Below are 22,357 nucleotides of genomic sequence, written 5' to 3' on the forward strand. Positions count from 1 at the left end.
TGTTGTCTTCATTCAAGTTCTATACATATTATTGTATTGTACTGCTTTTCTTTTTCTTTAAGTTATTTATTATAAGATGTATGATTATAATGAGGTCAAGATCGGTCAATGTGAACACGTTCCAGGTGTCTCGGGGGGGCACCTTTGAGCCATTTTTCGACATCCATTGAAAATTCCTCCAGAATACTGCAAATTTTTGTTAGAATTTAAGCATGTTAAAGACCCCAAAAAGCCAATTAATTTGCCGGAATAATAATAATCCTTACAATATCAATAGGGCCTCAAATCTGTCAGTGCCTGTCAGTGCTCGGGCCCTAAATATGTACAGTGAATGTACTGCACAGGAGCCACTGTATTGCACAGTTAAGAGAGTTAAAGGGATAGTTCACCAAAAAAGAAAATTCAATCTTTATCTACTATGCCGACGGAGGGGTGGGCGAAAGTGTTCTAGTGATCCAGTACCTATCAATAGATTTGTACTAGCTGGACATCTTGTTCCTAATTTTAAATTTGGTTCTAAGCCATGAACTAGAAAGATACAACTCACAACTTCCTGGAAAAAAACCCACCTCTTTGTGAACTCAGATATGTTTTGATAAAGCAGCCCTTCTGGTGTAAATAGCATAAATAAGGGCATGCACATGGCTTAACTTTTTATATTGACCTATGTGTGAATGGGTGAATGTAACTTATACTGTAAAGCACATTGGGTTTATTGATGACACCAGAAAAGTGCTGTATAAATACAGTACATTCAGAACTATATCTTTTATTCTTATTAATTTATGCCTGCTTGTGTCTCTAACCAGGATGTGTGTGGGTGTGAAGTGACACTACACTGTGAGTGCCAAAAGTCTGATCAAGATTAATGGACGCACTCACGTGATCTACATACAACGCTGTCTTGTCTGAGAACTATTCATTTTTTCTGCATTGTTGAGTTTTGCCACAGACACATTGTGTCCTGAAGAATGTGCAAGAAGAATGTTTTTGGTTTTGAGCAAAACCATAATATGAAGTATACAAATCAGAACATCAGACACAACAAAAAGGCCTCATGAACATTAAAGTGATTCATTCCTTGATATGAGAGATTCAACAGCCAATTGGAGCCTTCATTAGATATCTGTGATATCACAGCATTATGATGCTTACTAGTAACTATTGAGGCTCAAAAGGTCCACAATTCATAAGTTTGACTAGTAAGGACCTATTTAGTCACTAGTGTAACTAGTGGACATTTTTGGCATCACTTGTACAACTAGTTACAACAGGGGCGGTTTTGACTTCACTAGGGTTAGGGGTTAGGCTCAACGTGTGCCACATGTAAATGGCGTGCGAGGGGCAATTGCAAAATGTGGAATGGTTTTCATTTTTTTTTTTGAAACGGAGAGCCAATAAATAGCCTCAAACACACTTCTCCCCACTTAAATCTTAAACTCTTGAATTCTAGTTAGCCTTCTTTGCAACTAGTTAGCACACTTTGCCTGAGTAGTTACACTAGTGCGACTAGTGAGCATTTTTTTTCTTCTGCTAGTTCAACTTGTGAGTATTTTAGTCCCACTAGCTCTACTGGTCATAACAGTAGTGACATCTAAAATGCCTACTAGTCACAGTAGTGACAGAAAAAAGTGTCATTTGAAAGTTTGTGTCTTATTAGTGCAGTAAAATGCCGAACTAGTCAAGGAAACATTTGTACGATATCAAGGATATCTAATAAATGCTCAAAGGTCTTTCCATAACTGAGCACATTTAATCAAGCTGCACCACATTTCACATTTTCATAGATATCAGTCCCGCCTGTCAGAACTCTATTACTAATACTGTAAAACGCCCTATCTTCTGTTTTTTTAGTGTGCCAACAATTTTTGTACATTTTGCTCACCTTTATTTATCATTTCTATTCAATAATTTTGGTTTAGATTGTTCAACTCTTCAAACATTTTTAAATGAGACAGGACAAAAATGTTGGTAAAGACAGAAAAACTTTATTTATGGTTCTCTTACACAACTCAAACATTACATTTCAACACACTGCAGGATATTAAAAAACAAAGCTTTACCACAGTTTGACAAAAAGCATCTTAGGAAAGGTGATAGTAAAAGTTTATAACAAAATGATCCAATTGAATTCCCAACAGTTTAGTTTGTTTTAATTGTAAAGGCACATAGGGCATCATTATGCAGTTAAACAGTTTAAAGCCACCAACTTGCATGGACGCACTTTTATCAACAAAGTCCTTGTTGGGATTGAATCGAATACACTGTGGCTTAAATCCGCATCCTTACTAAAATCCATCTATCACTTTTAACACTCTTCTGTTTAATTTAAGGCATGCCATTAGCATGTGGGAGAGCAAATACCTCAGCAACACAGACCCAGAATTCACCACATAAAATCGATAAACATCAACGAAATCTTATCAAAAAGCATAAACAATATATGAAAGTCTCTATGCAGTGAAAAATGAAATCCACATTACGGGACAGTGTCACGTTCTGCATCAAATACTCCATCTCTTTTGCGTTACCACTTCCTCACCCCTCAGCCTCCTCTTGTTGGCCTCCTGTGTAACCCTCAGGATGTCACTCTGCGGATGAGTTTGTGAGGGCCTGGGGATGTTTTTTTTTCAGTGTGTACTCCAGTTGATGACCTGACACAGAACTCCTTCTAAAAAAAATGCATTACGGGAAGATTTAAGCTAAAATGTATTCTGTCACTGTGACTGACAGACGGAAGCAAGTACCCTAGAGTAAGGTTTAGACTCACTGACTCAACAATGGCATTGTTCGCCTGCAGCTAACTTTGTTGTTTTGTTATTCTGTTATTCTGTTGAGCTATGACAGGTGGCGGCCGACAGGAGGAGCTGACAGGCCCTGAGTCTTACGTCACATGAAGGCAAAGAACATTTACTGATACAGTAAAAAAAAAGAAAGAAAAGGAAATCATCATCATATAATTCTACATTTAACAGGATTCTGTCAAAGTGCACAATTGGGGCTCTTAGTTTCAGAAAAAGAAACACAATATGTAACCAAGAAAGATACACATTTAAATACAGCTTAAACAACGAAACCAAACAAAATTTAAAATAAAGTTATGTTCACAGCAATATCTCTACTCTATCAACACCAAATGTTGTAAAAGGTGACTTTTACTGACCATAAGCCACTCCATCGACAATCCTCCTCATTCAGAACTCTGAATTCCCCCCGTGAGGTATAGCACTGCTACACATGCCACCTAAGCTGACCAGTAAACACATATCAACACATACACACCTGGAGGTCTCTATGGTTACCCCGAGTTACATCATTAAATGTACGTGTACAGGTGAGAGGTGCCAGCATCAGAGTTCACTGGAACTCCTTGACAAAAGTCCAACACATCCAGGTTGAGTCATAAAAGTCACACGCATACATTTAAACATACATGCAAAGCAAATCATAGACTGTATATAAAGATGGAAGACACCTCCTCCCTCTATCCAGATAAGAAGTTAAAATTTGACATACAAACGCTGAGCCAGAGCCTCAATCCGTCCTGTCCATGTGTTTGAAGTGCACTTTGACTTTTATAGTTTGGTCCATATCCTGTCCACTAACACGGAGAAGACAGGTTATACGACCTATACTGCAGCCACCCAGCAGGTGGCGCTCGACATGCTTTGGCTTCACTTTTGGGGGGCCGTCATGTCGTCCATCTTTACATTCAGCCTACATAACAAGCACGCCACCTATTCAAAACAGTCTTTGAGTTTGATCTACAAAGTTTCTCACACCTACAAAACCACACACAAGCCCAGTGCACCAATCAACAAACGTTGATAGACACACTTAAGTTACAGTTAATACAAAAAACATCCAATTATAAAAAAAGTCGAAGTAATGTATAACTTAAAAAATAAAGAAAAATGTCAGGAATGAGTGTAATAAGAATAATGACGAAAAATAAAGTTACACAGCTGGAGCAGGGCAATGGGAAACACACACAGGATGTGAAACTGAGCGATAAGCGCAGGGATGTGAGAGACAAACGGAAACAAGTGGGCAGTGCTAACAATGACTGTGTTCCAATATGATGGTACAGCCTCCGTTCTTTAGCTCTTCTCTTAAGCCTGGGTAAGAGCAACTTGTATTTATGACGAGCGTTATTGCTGGTGAGCAGCTGGCTGACTGTTCACCACATTTTCAACACGTCATTTTTAGTATCACGGAAAAGAGAAACAAATTGTGGACAGTACTTTTTTGTGATAATCTTGACCAGTGCTGTGATGTGCTGTAATGAGTGCACACTCACAAGGTCTGATGTTTGACCTGGTTCCATCTTTCTTTCAAAATTTTTGCTTCTGCAGGCAGATGACTCTCGGCGTTGTATGGAGTTTTTTTTAACTATCTCTACAAGGCACTGTTTTTGTTCATTAGCACTATCTGTGATCGCTTTAGCTCATCAGGTACCCAGATCTAAAGGTAAGGTTACTTTTCACAGTAATAAAAGCACATTGTTGTGAAGTTCACTGTTAATCTGATTACCGGCTCATAACGAGTATCAAACTAGAATCACAAACAATTCATACAAAATATTAACCGTAATGTTATTAGTTTGAGCTCTTTTGGTTATATTGGCAAAACGTTTCCTGTATGAAACATAAGATATACATCCTCTACACTTACCATAATCATTTTTTAAAGAATGTTTACAAATATTGTGAAAAAACATTCTGAACCATCATAAGCTTACATATTAAACCATATGCAAAGGGCTTTTTCAGCCAATCGGGGGGTCAAATGTAAACAAAAGACCTGTGCATTGCATTTAGGTCACATGATGGGCTATGGGTAGTAGGTGAACCTTAAGATTATGAAATCTTATCTTACTACTAACCTGTGTTCCAAAAGTTAAGAGCGTACATTTTTATTTATACTATCATGATCTCTATTTTTTTTGAGAATTCAATAAGTTCTCATGTTTTTCCTGGATTTCTGCAATCAGATTAATTTCATAAATCATGATCCGGTTACTTTAATCATGTAATACGTGATCCATTTCTCTCCAACCTTGTGCCGTTACTGCTTATGCGAGACAAATCTGCCATGTTGATCTAACTCCACTTTATCTCAAGTTCCAGGCAGGTCATTACCATTACCACCCTCTAAGCATTTTCACAGAAGGGCTATTATAGCTATGGTGCACAGCAATGAAAGATTTACTGCACCAAATCGACAACTGCTACATGATGCTGTGCAAAAAAACATTAGCTGAAAGGTGTGATAAAATGTGCCTGTTGTAAAAAAAAAAAAGAAAGTAGGAAGCTGTACATGGGGTAAGCGTGAAGAACATGAATTTCAAAGAGTTAAAGTTTGATAGTTTGTGCTCTCACGTCAGAGTGAGTGTGTCGGTGTGTTTATTCATGCTTATTTCTTATGATACTTGTCATTGAAGCGATGGATGGTGACACAGCCATGGTAAGAGATTGGCCTTGGCATGGCGGCCACTCCTGTGATAATGCCTGACGATGGGTCGTAACACAAGATGGTGTCTGTAGCTTCACCACTTTCCCCTCTGCCGCCAAGGATGAAGATCTTACCATTGCAGACTGACATGCCGCAGCTCTCCTGAAGGCAGAGATACAGAAATTAAAGGTTGTAGGCTGGCAGTGTACAGATCCCTGGATTCTTGCAGGCATGTTCTAACAGTTTGTTCATAAGGTGCTCTGTATTTCCATCTAATGTTTTACCTGTTTGTTAAAGGTTTGAACAACATGCATCCAGTAGTCCTCTATGGGGTCATAGCAGTATATGGACTTGGTGAGACCACCGGACACATAGATCAGGTTGTTGAGGGACACTGCCGTGATACAGCGCTTGGCGATGGGGATGTTAGCCCGTAGTAACCAAGAATTTTCCTCTGGATCGTAGCACTGAACCTGTGACATACAGTTACATTGTTAATAAATATTCATATCAATCTTGGAGAGGTTAAGATGAGGGTGACGTCCCCTCATCTAGAATAACTGTTAGAGAGAGACGAGCAGAGATTGTCTTACAGGCTGTGGGCTTATTTAGTTTGAAAGACAGGTAAAATGATGTGTTATCTGTGAAGCAGTGATATGAGAAGCCATGCAAGTGAATAATTGGATCCAATAAAGGAGCGTACACAGCAAAGAGAAGGGGCTCAAGGATTGAGCCTTGGGGCACCCCTGTGGGGAGAGGATGGGGGCCTATGTCTGTCCATGCCTTGACGCATTAAAGTAATGAAAATAACTTAATACTTATTTTTCCATACAATGAGTTATTAAAGGTTCAGTGTTACATCTAGTGGAGAAGTTGCATGTTGCATGTTGTAGCTGGATAGCCTTCCCCTCACCCTTCCCTTCCAAACACGAAAGAGAACCTGTCGTAGCTTTCATTTGTCAAATATATCTCAAAAGGCTTTTAGTTTGTCCATGCTGTGCTACTGTAAAAAAACTGAACCTTACATGCCACCTGTCTCTCAAATAGCCTCTTTTCGAACTGTTTTGTCTGACTACAGCTGATGTGAACAACACATGCTTAGGCTCTCTTCTCAGCAGTAAACAATCTTTGAAATCAATGTTATTGGTTGGCCCTGTAAGGAGACTTCAGAGATAAGAGGCTCAAAGGAAGTGGAGCCACCATGAACTCTATTGCCTTAAGGTCACGTCCAGTCAGCCATGCTGCAAGACAAACTTGTATCAAACTGTCTCTCTGCCTGTGGCTGTGCTGTCTCTAGTCGGCAGAGGCACAAACAAAAACATATCAGCTATTCTACAGAGGAGAAACAAATCCATGTACTAAAGTTGAGTGTCGCCGAATGCCACTTTCTTCCTGTTTAGAACCAGCATCACGGCTGTTAAGTCAAAACACAATAGGGATAATCCAGAGTAGTTTGTCATGCTCTGATCACAGAGGTTATCTAAACACAGTATTTATACAGTGGCAGATTTTAACATGACAAATTCTCTAATCTTTGAATTCCTCTTATTGGCAAACTCCAAAATGTTACTTTTAATGATTTTTACCTGTTTCTTTCCATTAAATGTATTCTTATTTTGCCTTTTCAAAGCAGATCAGTGCCATCTCATGGCGTAAATAGACTCTGTCAGTGAGTGATGGGTTATGGTGAGGGTTAGGGTTAACGCAGACAATGAACAGGATATAATGAATTCAGAAAGATGTTCTTCAGGCTAAGGATTTAATCACATCAGCTATCGTACAGCCATGTCACTGGCTATCAATCAGTGATGTTTAACAGGTAAAGATGCCATTCCTGTTTTTCTACCGACGCTCATATCTCCCCAGTCTCCATTAACAAGCTAAAACAAGTTCAGCAATCTAATCCTGCCTACTCAGGAAGCTTTGTTTCATCAAAGAAAAAAAAGAATTCTCCAGAACTGCTAGTTTGGTTTAGTTCATTTTTTTAGTGCCAGTAGGAAGAACACAAGTTATATATCCAATAATTTTTAATTTACAAGATATATATGATTTCAATGTATGAGTTAGATCGAAATGCTCTTATTTTATGAGGGCAAGAAGAAAGAACAGAATCAATGACACGAACATGAAACAAAAAATAAACATCTGTATGATTTTTTTTTCAATGCCTTTCCCCCCAACATGTTGAAATTTTGTTCAGACAACCCTGTAATTTGTCTACTTTGATGTTTTTTTTCACATCCCTTGTGTATGCAAGGTATAATAACTGAATACAGGTTATCTGATACAAAAAAGCACCTTGTCTGTTATAACTAAGTGTGTGGTTGAAGCAGCAGCAAACATCTGTTTCCCACCTTGTCTGAGCATGTTTCGTCATCGGGCCCTCCTCCAATGACAAAGAGCTTGCCGGCACAGCTGGCCACCGCAGGAGAGCTCACCCCCTCTTTCATTGGTGCAACCTCCGTCCAGCGGTTAGAGAAGGAGTCATAGCACTCCACACTGCTCAGGCGGCTCTGGCCATCATAGCCTCCCACGGCATAGACCTGAGGACGAAGACACAAACGTACTTCTATTAGAGGGAGGAATGTAATTGCCCGATTAAAACATTTGTTGTGTTTACTTGTGATAAAAAAATTGTTGCGCACTCTGTGCGCACATGGACACACTCACGTTATTAGATTTACAAAAGATGTTTGTATTCGAGCTTACTATTTCATGAATACAATAGTCTCTACGTCAGCACTTAACAAACCAGTCCGTCAGGTGCAGTAGAAAGATGACGAAGTGCTTCTCAAGAACCATCATTATTCCATTACTTCCTCCTCTTAAACCTCTAAACACTGCCTTGCATATCTGCAGGCACGGATGTATATGCACAACCCTGAACTTCAACAACGCCGTTGTCTTGTTATCCCTCTGTGTGAGTTTGTTGGGGTCTTCATCACTGACAACAATGCGGTTCATAAATTATTTTCAGCTACTAGTGCGAGATGAGTCATCCAGCAGAAAATCATGTTTTGAAATGTGTACTTTTTCATATTAATTTGTTAATTTTCAAAATAGTTCACAGTTTAGAGTGTGGATACCTGACTGAGCCCATTGGAACGGGTTCGGACAAACATTTTTAAATTATTATTTTCGGGTTCGGCCAAGTTGGCTTGGCTATCAAGTTGATTTTCTATGACGCAATCAGGGAAAACGTTTTTTGAATTTGGTAATAAAATGGTGATAAAATGTAATTACAGAACCCTCACTCACATCTAAAGCATTGCAAACTGGAGAATTTTGTTGGCTAACAATAAGACCCCCGTGGTTATGCATACTACCCTCCTGGAGCGCCAAGAATGTCAAAATGAGAAAGAAGTAGGAACAAGAGGCAAGAAGAGAAGAGAAAAAAAGAAAAGAAAATCTTTTTATTTTTTTTACGGTGAAAGGTAGAGATTTATTGCAAAGTCCTATTTCCTCAATAACATACAGGATGATCACGTGTCAATGGGCAGCATCGCTGGTTTCAATCATAACACTGCTCATCAACAGGTTTGTCTTATGCAACAGATCACCTTCAGGCTGTTCCTGTCTTTCCACCAAATGCGAAGCATAAACAAGTGTAGACGAGAGATGAGAGGGGAGGAGGGGGGCGGAGAAGAGGGAGAGAAACAAAGAGCGAGGCAGTTGGAGGGAGGGAGGAAGGAGGAACAAAAAGACAGAAGTGGCACATGGATATTTGCACTCAACACCTGCACTTACTGAAAGCACTACCGCCTTTTCTAACTGAAAAAGGGATACAGGGGAAAACACCTTCATGCACTTGTTGACCATCTCAGACTGTGGTTCTACATGTGTTTTCAGTGACAACAACACAGCATCTTACCCACATTTGGTGGAGGGAATTCACAGGGTAACACTCTGGGAACAGGGATCAGCTGCTATCTTTTTATTTTAGTACTCTCTCTCTGTACTCTCTCTGTGTGTGTGTGTGTGTGTGTGTGTGTGTGTGTGTGTGTGTGTGTGTGTGTGTGTGCATGTTGATTAAACTGATAACAAATTATAAATGCAGGTTATTTGATGCCATAATTGAGATGTAAGGGGCGATAAGACGAGTATGTTGGCACAGACATAAAGTTAACGAGACAAGAATGAAGTGCTTACAAAGATATTTAGCTCTGCCAAGGAGGTGAGGATTTCCACCCCTTTGGCCTCACCACTCTACACAACACTACGATAAAACACTGCACGTGGTTCTAATACACCATGAAAGTGTTAATCATCATATGAACATTTCACATTAGCTCAATGCTGGAAGGACATGATCTGTATCAAACCGAAGTATGTGGCCGTCGCAGAAACACTTAGCCGAGAAAGTTTCATGACTCTCTGCAGACTGACACTCAACAAGCAAATGCATGGCTAATTTTATGAGCCCATTTAAACGCTGACCGCAGTTGAATGATTAACAGTTTCCTTCACATCCTGACAACAGAGAAGGGAGAAGTAGAAACACAAGAGACTGAGTGACTTCAGGGGAAGGAGAACAGAGCAAACGAGGGAGGGAGAGAGAGAGAGAGAGAGAGAGAGAGAGAGAGAGAGAGAGAGACAAAGCGAGAGAGAGAGACAAAGCGAGAGAGAGACAGAGTGAAACATTATGATTGATGAGAACAGCCGTTACCAGTGGAGAGGAAAACAAGTGATGACCTATTTTAGATTTTACTCTATGGAAACAAGACCAGTTCAACAGGACATCACAGACCGTAGGACACAGAGAAGTGTGTCCAGGTTTAAACTTAGCAGGTTGCGACAAGAAGTAAATCGATCAATGCAGTTAATCAAAGGTCAGCACAAAGTACACTGTGGTGACAAGCAGGCATACATTATAGAGGCTTTTACACATGCTGCCTGAGAAACAGTGTTGCACTTCAAAAAAGGGGGAGATTACAGAGGGAAAGAGGAAATGACATGCTACAAATTCTGGAGGAGGAGATGAGGGAACTGAATTCTGAAGGAAATAATCCAAAGTAGTTTTTCTTTTATAAAATGGGCCAAATATAACCTGGAATGAAACAATAACAAGAAACATTCACTGGAAAGAAGAAACAAGAGAAAATTAAATACCGCGGACTCCAGGGTTCTGAAGGGCAATGATAAAACAATGAGGACAAAACAGAAGAGGAAACCACGTGTGGTCACAAGAGCATCTCCTGGGATTTAACATCACCACAGAGTGCCGTCTTTCGAAAAACAATAGGATGTCTGTGTTTGTGAATATATACATCGTGAAAGGTCATCTTTTGTTTGTTTGTCTGTAATTAAGCAGCATAACACAAAAAACAACTGGACGGATTTCCATGAAACTTGGTGGAAAGATGAGTCGGGGATGAACCCAATGAAACTTGTTGTGGATTCAGAAAACAGCCATGACTTTTCCTTTACTTTTTTATATATAGTAGATTGGGCATGTTTGGATATTTTCACTGACTTCCCAGGGAATGATTCATGGATCTCGATAAATTAAAGAATCAGGCATGTTTCAGTAACTGGTATCTATATAAGTGTGTAGAATTTGGTGCAGCTTGATTAACTTTAAGGGGACCCTAGGGCCTTGGCAGAGGTATTCTAGTGTTTTGTGCAATGTTTGTTATGACACTTCGGCTCCTAGTTTGGAGGCCTTGGACTTGAGTTTAAAGATACAGTATGTGTTTATGGAACAACTGACCAGAAACATCTACTTTGCCAACTTATTTCAAATCCTTTCAGCATGGGAGCTCAGCCAGTTGAAGTTTATGAAGTTTCAACTTGGCTTCCTCTATAGTGGAGTTGATTGGCAGCAGCCGAGGCAGTCAGGCTTGTTTTCACCATACATTGATACATGACTCACTTTGGAGTTAATTACTGATTTTTATAGCCCCAGCGCGGCAGCTGATTTCCTCACTGTTGTGGAAAACCAGTGGCTAGTTTGATCGCTGATCACATGATCAGTGTTTGTTGTTTCGGTGGTGAGGCAACAACACATTTTGGGTGTTGCTTGAAAGCCACAGAAAATCCAGTGCAGATTGGCCTCAAGTAGATATCCCAAAACAAAACAGTGTTCTGTTCGAACCAACGTGAAATCCTCCTGAGTCAAGCCCTTTCTGACCAAGCAAATGCAGAACTAATTAAACCCATAGCTTACCAGGAATCCCTGTATTTTTGCCCGTGTATACACGTGTGATCACTTGTATATGTGATGAATAAACTTGGCTGCGAGTGGTATGTGTCATCTCTATTGTGCTGTGCCTGCTTTAACCAAGACAACCACTGGCTGTTCCTCTTTTGCGCAACACTAATAACAGATAATTACCCTTGGGGAAGTGAAGTAAACATTCTTTTGTATCACAAGGGGTCCACATTTGTTTTGCATCATGATGGTCGTTACAATATGCCACGAATGTAAGGTCTACACAATAAAGACAAACTTGACGGAAGATTTTAAAAATACAAGATGTGGCAACTAGCATTTTATAGGAGTATAATAGTTATTCTTCCATGTGTGCAGCATTACACTGGGACATGGGCAGCCTTGTACTGTTTACATTTACAAAGTATGCATGCTAAAATTACACCTGTGCATGCACACCTGCTGTGTGTTGACAGACTTATCGGGTGATAATCTCAATGTATGTCCACACCAGGCTTGTGTGACTGAGCAGAGGCACATGAAGTATGATACAGTTCTTTACTTGATAAAGTATGAGGTGCTGGCACACATCCATTTAACTCCCAATGCCCTCGAACAAGAATGCCCTCCGGGCCCTGTGTTGCAAACTGGAAATAGTACTGCTCGGAAATATAAACTGTGATTGTGATTGAGGATTATCGATCAAGTCCTGTCTAGACATTAACCTTAATAACATTTCAGTGTCAGATCCTGGTGTATTATATATATACAGGGGGATATCAAGTAGCATTTCAAGGGACTGTGGGGGCAACAGGGACCTGGGTGCCCAACCAATGCCGGATAAGTTACATGGATAAGTTGGCAGCAGTTTGTTAAAAAAAAAAAACTGGGGCCACAAACAAATCCACACTAAATTCAAATGTCATTCCTCATGGGAGTGTGCCCAGATCAAGCAACATAAGAGATGCACTTTAAGCAGGAAGGAGGCTGTTATCAAATTTAACTGGGATTCTGCTGCTGCAGAGAAACTAATCTGAGACTAGATCCTTCATCTCAATCATCACTCAGTGTGTAAAGCCTTGATATGTTTAAAGAGAAATTCCTTTGAGCATGCAGGTAAGAGAACGTCAACATCGGGCTGACGCATATGATTGTGAAAAGTATGACTTGAAAGAAAGGCTCCAAGGAAAATTCCAGTCCAGCAGAACAGATCATTTTCTCAAAGTGTAACAGCCCCCTGTTACCAGGATTCCTTTTTGGTAAGCGAGAGGGCAGAAAAAAGTATTCAGTTCCTGCATCAGATGCAATCTGTTCTATCGTGGGGGTTGTCATTCCCCCTAAAGCAGAGGCAAAGATCTTGGGACTCCCATCAGTCCTTACCTTGCCCAGGAGGACACACATCTTGTGTCTCCAGCGGCCTTTGTTAAGAGAAGCCACTCTGATCCAGAGGTTGAGCTGCGAGTTGTACATCCACACATCCCTGCCGTTGATACGACCACCTAAAAACACCAAAAAACACAAAGATTTCACACAACTGACAATATTTGAGATTTGAGCTCAGTTTGTATAGATAGGGTTACACAAAAACTACAGGTCAGAGTGTTACAATAATTGGTGGAAGGAGGCAGTATGAGTCAGGGATGAACCTACTCAATCTTATCTATTTTCTCTTTGTAATGAGATTTGAGTACCATTAAGGCACACCCCTATACCCTTATTTAGCAATTAAGGTTTTTTATTTCATATTTTATTTATTTAATCTCGGTTTGACTGTTTTCGGTTTTTCTATTAGGTTGTTTATGTGGTTGATATGCACCTTGATAAACTGCAGTAAAAAGAGAATTAAAAATAAGTTTATACCCAGTTGCTCTTGGTGGACAGCCAGCTTTGAATTGTGTGTTTACATCTCTCTCTCTCTGTCTCTCTCTTACACACACACGAACACATGGTATCACTTTTCATGTCGTAGGCAGAGGTGTCAACCATCAAAATAACCATCAGCCACTATCAGTCATAGCATAATCAGGATCTTTGGCAGTGAACAGATCTACAGCATAATTAAATCTTCTGCATTATGTAACCTGTTCTGTTGTCTCAGGACAAACAGAGCGTGCTATGAGAAATTCAAAAGAAAAACAACAGGACAGGTTTTTTTCACAAGCCTGGACACGTGCACCCTTCTAGCAAAATAAACCCCCCACCACTCCATGGCCATCACCAAGAACACACCTGTCTGTTGTTTCAGCACTGAACTGCAGAAAGAAACCTGCCAGTTTACCACACAAGGTACGGCCTTAAAGGAGATCAAATGGAGGTCAACTGGGGAAACGTTATCACTCCAACGATATTTTTATGAGCAAGGTGTATGGCCCCAGGGCTCTTAAAACTGGTAGCGGTTATCTGATGGCTTTTGTCCAACAAGAAACTCTGGAGAAGTATACTTTTGAGCATGTGTGTAGCATGGGTACACAACTCGAGCACATGAACAGAAAGGTCAGTGACAATCTGTGTTATTTCACACCAGAACTTAAATTAATCACATGGTGGTGATATCTCTTAATGAGATACAGCTACCTGATTGTCTCCTGAAACTAAAATAACACAAAATGTCAGTCTGTGACATTTGGCTGTGGTAGAGACACAAATGTGGGTGGTTCCGTGCAGCAATGAAAGACTTGAAGAAAACCTGCCAGTGTAAACAAAGGTGTCTAGACCTCGATCCCATACACATGCAAACAAAGTATTTTTTTCCTTCATTCTGTAAGATAGTTGACAGATATCCCCCAAAACATAAAAAAACACCTCCAGGTCTACCACATCTGTTTTGTGTGTGCGTGTGTGTGTGTGCGTGTGTGTGTGTGTGTGTGTGTGTGGGGGGGGGGGTAATTTAAGTTAGTTAATGTTCGGTTGTCTTAAATAACACAGTAGAACACAGACTCGAGGAGACAAGAGAAGGAAGTTTGTCGCTAGGTGTGTGCGCTCAGTAATCTGCTGGGTAGTGAAAGAGACAGACAGTCTGCTGCCCTTAACCTTTCTGTCTGGAGAGATTTGCATGAGGAAACTGTTTGATGGAAGATGTAAAGCTTCAAAGACCAATTTGTGGACGTAGACAGCTTATTAGTAGACAGGTTTTTTTCTCATAAACTTAAACATCCGCTCACGTGGGGAGGACCCTAGCTGCCAACCACTGTTATTTACAAATACTTTGCATTTACTTTGGGAGGCCCTGCTGTACTTTGTGTGACAACTTTTCTGAGGGCTACACATAACCCTCCTACCATGCACGTGATTTATTGCTGGCGCTAATGACCTGGCTCAGTATGTTAAGAGAATTCCTGACATTCAGGCAGGCAGCGAGAATACTTTTCAGAGTCTGGGGACTCTGATGAAAGCACATGTGTCAGCTCACTACTCATAAGATGATAACACATGGTACAGACGTACTCTAAGTCCTACAGTGGTGTCACACAGCAGAGAGACATTTATTTCATGTTGGTACATATTTCATCTTGATGGATCAGATCGTAACTGAGATCCTGCTGACTGTAATCTAAAGCACTCCTGGACTCAAAGGCATTTCCGTGGCTAATCCTGTAAACACACTCTGGATCAAACAAAGTGGCTCAGTGAAGTTCTATGGATAAAAAGTCAGCAGTGGCCAAAGACGCTGTCCAGAAGAAAAGGGCTTTAGAGGATTTCTATACCCAACTGAGCCACATCCTTCTTTAGGACCACAGCTATCTGCAGCTGTGCTAGAGGCCAGAGGATCTGCATGGTAAATGCACCAGTTCCCACTGAGAGGAGAGGGGCGGACAGACAGACAGGAAGCATGGAGGCATGTGTTGGGATATAACAAGATAACAGTTGAGTTGAGAAAGTGTTTTTTATGCAAATTAAATGCAGACAGGGCAATGGGGCATTGAAGATGATAATACAGTATAAAGTAGTAGTGAGCCTGTATTTGTTAGACAGAGAGATGTGAAGGGAGGAGTAGGTTGACTTTTCCAGGCAGTGCTTGCAGGCAGACTGATAGCACGCACGCGAGGACTGTGAGTCACTGTGCAAAGTGAGAGCACATGAAAAAGCATCGCACACTCTCAGATGAGGGAAGGAACATTCCTTTTCATCTATATTCTAATCCACCCTCTCAATACATTTAAACTTTCTTCAAGTAGTGTCATGCAGCTTATATGAAGCATGTCTGAGCATGAGCAGTTCATCAGGCACATTTTGAACTTGAGGTAATGTAAGGTGATCTCTCATGCTCTCAACCCAACAACCTGACAAAACCGCCTCTTGTGCACAGCACATATTCAAAACAATGTTGGAGTTGGCAACTACCATGACCCTAACCTCATCAGTTAAAATGAATGATGTAATAATAATAATGTTTGGTTCAGTTTAGTTTATTATTTACTGAAAGCACAATTTCCAGAAATGCCAGGGCTTTGCCAAGAGGCCCTGAGACCTAGTTTTACACCACAGCATATGGGATGAAGGCTCAAACTGAAAACCGTTGTTGGGTTTTGGCACAAAGAGGATCCTAGAAAGCTGCTGAATAGATGTAAAAGGTTGTGAGCTTGATGATTGGCCAACAGGAAGGGCAGAGGACTGAGCGAACCAATGACGGTCTCTCTCACCGCTGAGCCTGGAGAGTGCATCCAGATGTTGCTCTCATATTTTCCTTCATCTGAAACTCAACAGGGCCGAAAAGCTAACACAGGGCAAAGAGCCACCAAGGCCTTTCCTGCCACTCCACAGTGAGATCAAATGGGTTGTGAAGCACAGACACACACTGACCACGGCCCTTCAGTGGAATTGTTTTGGGGATATAAATCAATTAATACTTAGGGAAACTGGACTTTATAACAACAACGGATATCAGAGTGTAAGCACAGAAGAAGAAGGTGCATAGCAATGGGTACCAGGAGTTGAACATCAAAGTTATGTTTCTGTTTTGTTCGTTTCAAGCCTTGTTGTTGAATTTATTTGTAGCAAATGTGGAACTTACCGGACACCAGAATATCGTTGCGGAGGGCACACACAGCGTACTCTGACTTGGTAAACTCAGGGAGTTTGGCCAGTGACTTCCACTCTCCTGTGACTGGATCATAGCATTCAGTGTACGGCAGGTTGAAGCCCCCGATCCGCTCGCAGCCACCCACCACCACGATCACCTCAGAGAAGCCGGTCGACCTGTACAGATGAAAAGGGGGGTGCGGAGGGAAGGTTGGGTAAAAGAAAAAAAACACAGTCCTGTCACTATACAGTATTATGTATTTTTTCCTTTATTTGCATTCAGGGTGATGTTTTGTGTCTTCTGATGTACCGTACTGTATTCTTTTGTGTGTCATACACCAGCTAGAGATACACATTCATTAAAGCCTGCATTATTGGACAATAAAGTTGGAATCTTGAATCTCAAAAGGGGGCTGTGTGATGTGATCCTAAACAGGCTTGGGAGCTCAATTTCCATGATCACAATTCTTTCCTATTTGGCTGCTAGTCACATGCCGAGAGTATGACCACATTTCCTACAGGCAGCCAATTCACTGCAGCTTCATTCTAAAACACTGACACCACAAAGAGGCTACAAGCTGTTTATCGGTGTATAATTCCCACACATACAGTGAACATAATCTCCCACTCATTGACAGTTTATTTATATATTTATATGCAGGTGTTTACTGTCTAGCCCAGGAGCGATTCAGCTTTGTCCGTGTGCTCACGTTATATGTGTGTGCGAGTGATTAATTTGATTCTCCGGGCTTCCCATGAGAAGAGAGAAGCACAGGTGTGGACTGAGAAAGAAGAGAATCAGGCATCTGTTTTGAGCAGGAGAGGTTTGGGCCCTCGGGGCAAACAAAGCCGACAGTGCGGGAGCTGAGCTTGCTGAACCGAACAGATCACACAATAAACCTGAAATACACGGCACACATCCTTGATATATGACAACTGGCACCGGCTCCACGTTAACCCGTGCAGCAGGTCCAACACACAAAGGCAGCTGTGCGACCGTTTGTTGCCGAAGCGCAGCAGGCGACCAGATGGCGTATTTTGTCTCTCATTCATAGCGTTTCAGTCAGCAGCAACCTTTGTTCGTTATCAAATATTACATTGTAGCAGCCAACTGGATTCTATACAAATAAAACAACATAAAAGACCACACTCTATAGTAGAATGTGCAGTGTACAGAGCTGGATTAATAGCTACATTAGGTACAAAGGCATCTCTTCTTTGTCAATTGTATTTTCACCATTTTCAAATAACCAAAAGCCATATTTTTGGCATTATGATTTCATATCAGGGAGCAGATTCACCGACACTTATGTAGAACTGATCAACTTGGCTGTCTGATATAGCAGACACATCAACTTTTCATCTTGTTTATTTCCAGCAACCTGTCTGTGTATGAACCTGCCCTGCCTCCCTCATTATAATTGACATTTAAATAAAGGGCTACAAAACATTCAATGACATATTTGTTTGTTCAGCACAATCTCTCTCTCTCTCTCTCTCTCTCTCTCTCTCTCTCCCCCTCCCTCTCTCTCTCTCTCTCTCTCTCTCTCTCTCTCTCTCTCTCTCTCTCTCTCTCTCTCTCTCCCCCCCTCCCTCTCTCCCTCCCTCCCTCCCTTTCTCTCTCTCTCTCTCTCACACACACTCGCACAAAGACTTAGAACAACATTGGCAGAAGGAGCACGAAGTTCAAGCGCAATCACTCATGTGACCTCACCGAGCATACGCTTTAAGCATTTAGTCACACTAACAAGTAATGGCGTCAACACAGAACAAAGATGTATGATAGATAACCATCTAGAACGGGTGATTTCCCTCTGGCTTACTCATAACTAGTAAATCGACATTTCAGTTACCTGCGTGGACAAGTTCTGGGTGACATCATCTCATTTCCTAGCACGTGGTAGCGCCTGGCCTCATGGAGGAGCTGGTAGCACTCAGGAGCATTCTGGATGAGCTGATCTCCCTCTACCGTCTGGACAAAGTAGTTGGGGTGCATAAGCGGCAGGCGCACATGGTGCAGCAGGTCCTTCAGCATGGGCTTCCTGTGCTCCACGCTGTGGTACACCCATCGCATCACGGCCTCGAACACCACCTCCTCCTTTCCGATGGACAGCTCATCGCTAGCAATGTGCTCTTCCAGCTCCTCTTTGCGCAGGTCGAGGAACTCCTCGTGCTGGGCTACCTCTGAGAAGTTGGCCAGGGCGTAACTTCGGCAGCGGCTCGCCAACTGCTTCAGGGCATGAGCACCTGCGAATTGCTGGATGCCCAGGCAGTTGCACGGGTCCAACTGGTCCTCCAGGAACTTTGCACAGGCATCACGCAGCGTGGCGATCTGGAAGAGGCTGGAGGTCTCGAAGAGGAACTGGACATTCTCAGTGGTGATCTTGGCGCGGCCAGTGTAAACATAGGAGAGGAAGGAGTCCATCGCCTCGGCCAGGATGCCATTGATCTCCACCAGCATCTCGCGGCTCTCGCGGTGATCATTGCAGAACATGGCTCTGAAGTAAGAGGAGCATGCGGAGAGCACAGCGCGATGGCACGGGAACTCGCGGCCCTGCACGCTGATGACCACATCAGTGAACAGGCGGCAGTCACGGAACTCGTTGAACACCTGAAGGATACCGTCTGAGTGGGATGCGCCAGAGCAGAAGTCCAAGACATCCTGGCTGGCTAGAGTCTTGGAATCAACCTCAAAGACCTGAAGAAACAACAACATGTATGAAGATTTGCAAAAATGTGTGAATTAAACGACAGTAGACGATAGAAATCTTTTGTTTCACAGCACCTTGCGTTTGACGGCCGGCGAATCTCTGGTCCCTGACTCCTCCCTGATCATCCTTCTGCCCAGAATCAACACCATGGCTGCAGCCTTCAACGTAGACCTTCTCTCAACTTTAAGATGACCTGATGGCGAGGAAAGAAAATTCAGTACAAGCTTCCATAAAATATCCCTTCAAACGATCGACTTCGGATGTTGTTGTAGGGGACAACCAAGAAACGTCACACATTTATAAATGCTAATCGAATCACCCTAAATCAAATGGAAAACATTCATTGCATGACAACAAAGCTCTCATGGAACAAGAACAAAAAGCATGTGAAGAAGACATGACTCCCCTTCTGCTGCCTGTGGGGGTGTTCCAAAAAGGACTAAGAAAACAGTTCCAAGGAATGAAATATGAGCTGCACAGAAAAACTGAGGGACACTTCCTCCAGCTCATCGCTGCTGGGGAACAATTGTCCCTGGGAGGACAATGGGACCGAAGATGGTTGAGGAGACACAGGCGGGAGAAAGGCTGAGCAACGGTTGGTTGGGAGTTGTTGGCATGTCAGTCAGGTTTGTTTTGAAGAAGCGTGGGGGGGGGGGGGGGGGGGCAGGGAAGCTATTAGACTCTACATAATAAGCAGTTGAAAGACAGGTGCCAAGTAGACGCCACTGATGACCTTCAGTGATGCTTTCCATGCAGATCTTACAACATCTGTTTGTTTAAAAGAAGTTTCTTATAACAACCAACCAGGGTGCTCCATGAATTACAGAGAAAACACGTTTTAGGACGTATTGTTTTCCAGTTCTTGCAAACATTCGATCAAAACATTACAATCTCTTATCTATGGCCACAATGCCTGTGGTATAGTTGGCCTTTGCTCCTGGAAGGTAACTTATCTTTGGGTTATTTTTAATACTGACTCAGCCTCTGCAGACTCAGACTGTATGAGCTATATTTGCCAGCAGCAGCATTAGCAGCAGCATTAGCCGCAGCAGCAGTTCGTATAGGTCATGTTAGACCAGAGGACAGGTTTAGCCGGTTGTGTCTGAATCATCAGAGATTTACTTTGTGCGTAATATTCGCCGCGGAGGGAAAGACTCAAGAATACAAAACAAATAAGGCAGAGTGACGTTGAGCTGATTGTTTTGAGTCATGCTTTAACTCTCTTGTGATTTGCTGTTACACAGGTTAAAAATAGTTACATAGTTAAAGCTTCAAACAGACACAACAAAATAACACAACATATAATGATAATAATAGTCATATTAATAATAACAAAAATAACTATGATTCATTTGGGTCATTTATTTGTTATCTTATTGTGTGCTGTTGTACTTGTAAAAAGTCACTAAAAGAATATGATAATAATAATAATAATAATAATAATAATATCACATATGATATGGAACTTTAGCGCATTATTAAATTGTTGATTAGATTGGGTCATTCATGTTTTAACTGTCTTATTGTGCGTTGTTACACAAGTTAAACAAATAAAGTTCTACTGAACCTGACAAAGACTGACTGCAGACATTATACAACATTTTTGCAGATGATTTTATTACTAGCCTGTTTTATCTTTGCTCCCATTGTAGAGCACTTTGGGATGTGAAAAAACTTACTTGTGTAATGATGATGATAATAATAGTAATTATAATGTTATTATTGTCATTTTGAAAAAATCTTAGTTTTTAAGTACGTCATTTGAAGCATCAGATGTATACAGATAAGTATTCTATAATAATGTATGAGTATAAGTAAGCAGGGGGTAACCACACTGTGAGCTTGTGTTTATCAGACAAAGGAGACTTGCCTCTGGCTGACCGTTAACCCTTAACAACACCAGGGACTGAACTCTTTGACTAACAAATTCAGCCCGAGGTGAATGTAGATTCACAATCTTTAACTATGTACTATACTGAGAATAAAAAGTGTTTACCTCGAGCAGAAGTTTCCTCTCGACGCGTCTTCTTCAGTTACAAGTGAAGGAGGGAGAAAAAAAAAACAACAACAAAAGGTCTGGGGAAAAACAAAAACAAATGAATCCTGTGAAGTTAGACCAGTGTCGAGCAGTTAAGAGAAACACATTGTGCTGTTGCACGGCGGAGACATTTTGACTTCCAGCTGGCGACAGCAGCATAGGACCTCTAATAACTAACTGTAAACACTGAGGCCATTTATACTTGTCAGGAGGAAAAACACATCCAGCCCTCTGCTGCGACCCTGCTGCGCACCCACAATGCATCATGGGTAACGGAGTTCAGATCAGACCACCGCCTGTTGGTTTGGCTCATTCAGAACTACACTACCCATATACGTGGGGTTCTCCACGTGGCTCTCCTTTGTTTGCAAACAAACTGAAGTTTTAGGTGGAGGAAAAAGTTTTCATAACAAGACGTGACAGCGGCACAACGACACAACGCGAAAATAAAAACACTTTTTCTAACATGTACGCGACAGTTTATACAACAATAATAAACTATAAGGACTGGGAAACGTCACGGAATTCAGTTTGAGATCTGTGTAAAATACATGTTTTTTTAACGCGGCTTTCACAAGTTTTCATATAGACAATCACCATATGTATCCATTCTACTATGAATGTATATAAGCAACGCAAATACGTTTCATGTGAGTGTGAGGACATGTGATAACAGGATGAAACGCAGTGTTTTGTTCAGGTGAGGAGACAGGAGGAGCTTAGCTGAGAGAAGGCATGTCACAACTTCCTTACCCTGTTGCAAAATGTTTCTGAGAGCTCCCAGCCGAGTTCCCTGGAAAGGCCCACAACACTTAACAGTGACCTGGGATTCACTGTTTGGAAGCACGTGAGGATAGTACAGAAGGAGGGGGGGGGGATCTGTGCCACTCACACACACGCGCACACACACGCACACACACGTTTCGCTCACTTACAGCTACATGCACAACAGGGACAATGTGTGCTCACACATCCATGATCGAG

The 22,357-nt window shown here is 41.6% G+C and overlaps 1 protein-coding gene across 1 annotated transcript; it reads right to left on the minus strand.

The window, feature by feature from the left end:
* Positions 1–1,966: 1,966 nt before the first annotated feature.
* Positions 1,967–21,573, minus strand: klhl24a (kelch-like family member 24a). The gene is made up of 8 exons (XM_062403944.1): positions 21,332–21,573; positions 19,410–19,528; positions 18,478–19,322; positions 16,617–16,801; positions 12,986–13,104; positions 7,809–7,997; positions 5,739–5,927; positions 1,967–5,616 (listed from the first exon to the last, which is right to left on the minus strand). The coding sequence occupies exons 2-8, from the start codon at positions 19,482–19,484 to the stop codon at positions 5,416–5,418; spliced, it is 1,803 nt and encodes a 600-aa protein (XP_062259928.1). The 5' UTR covers positions 19,485–19,528; positions 21,332–21,573; the 3' UTR covers positions 1,967–5,415.
* Between the last annotated feature and the right edge of the window lie 784 nt (positions 21,574–22,357).

This window comes from Platichthys flesus, chromosome 14 (genome assembly GCF_949316205.1).
Source record: "Platichthys flesus chromosome 14, fPlaFle2.1, whole genome shotgun sequence".
Classification (NCBI taxonomy): domain Eukaryota; kingdom Metazoa; phylum Chordata; class Actinopteri; order Pleuronectiformes; family Pleuronectidae; genus Platichthys; species Platichthys flesus.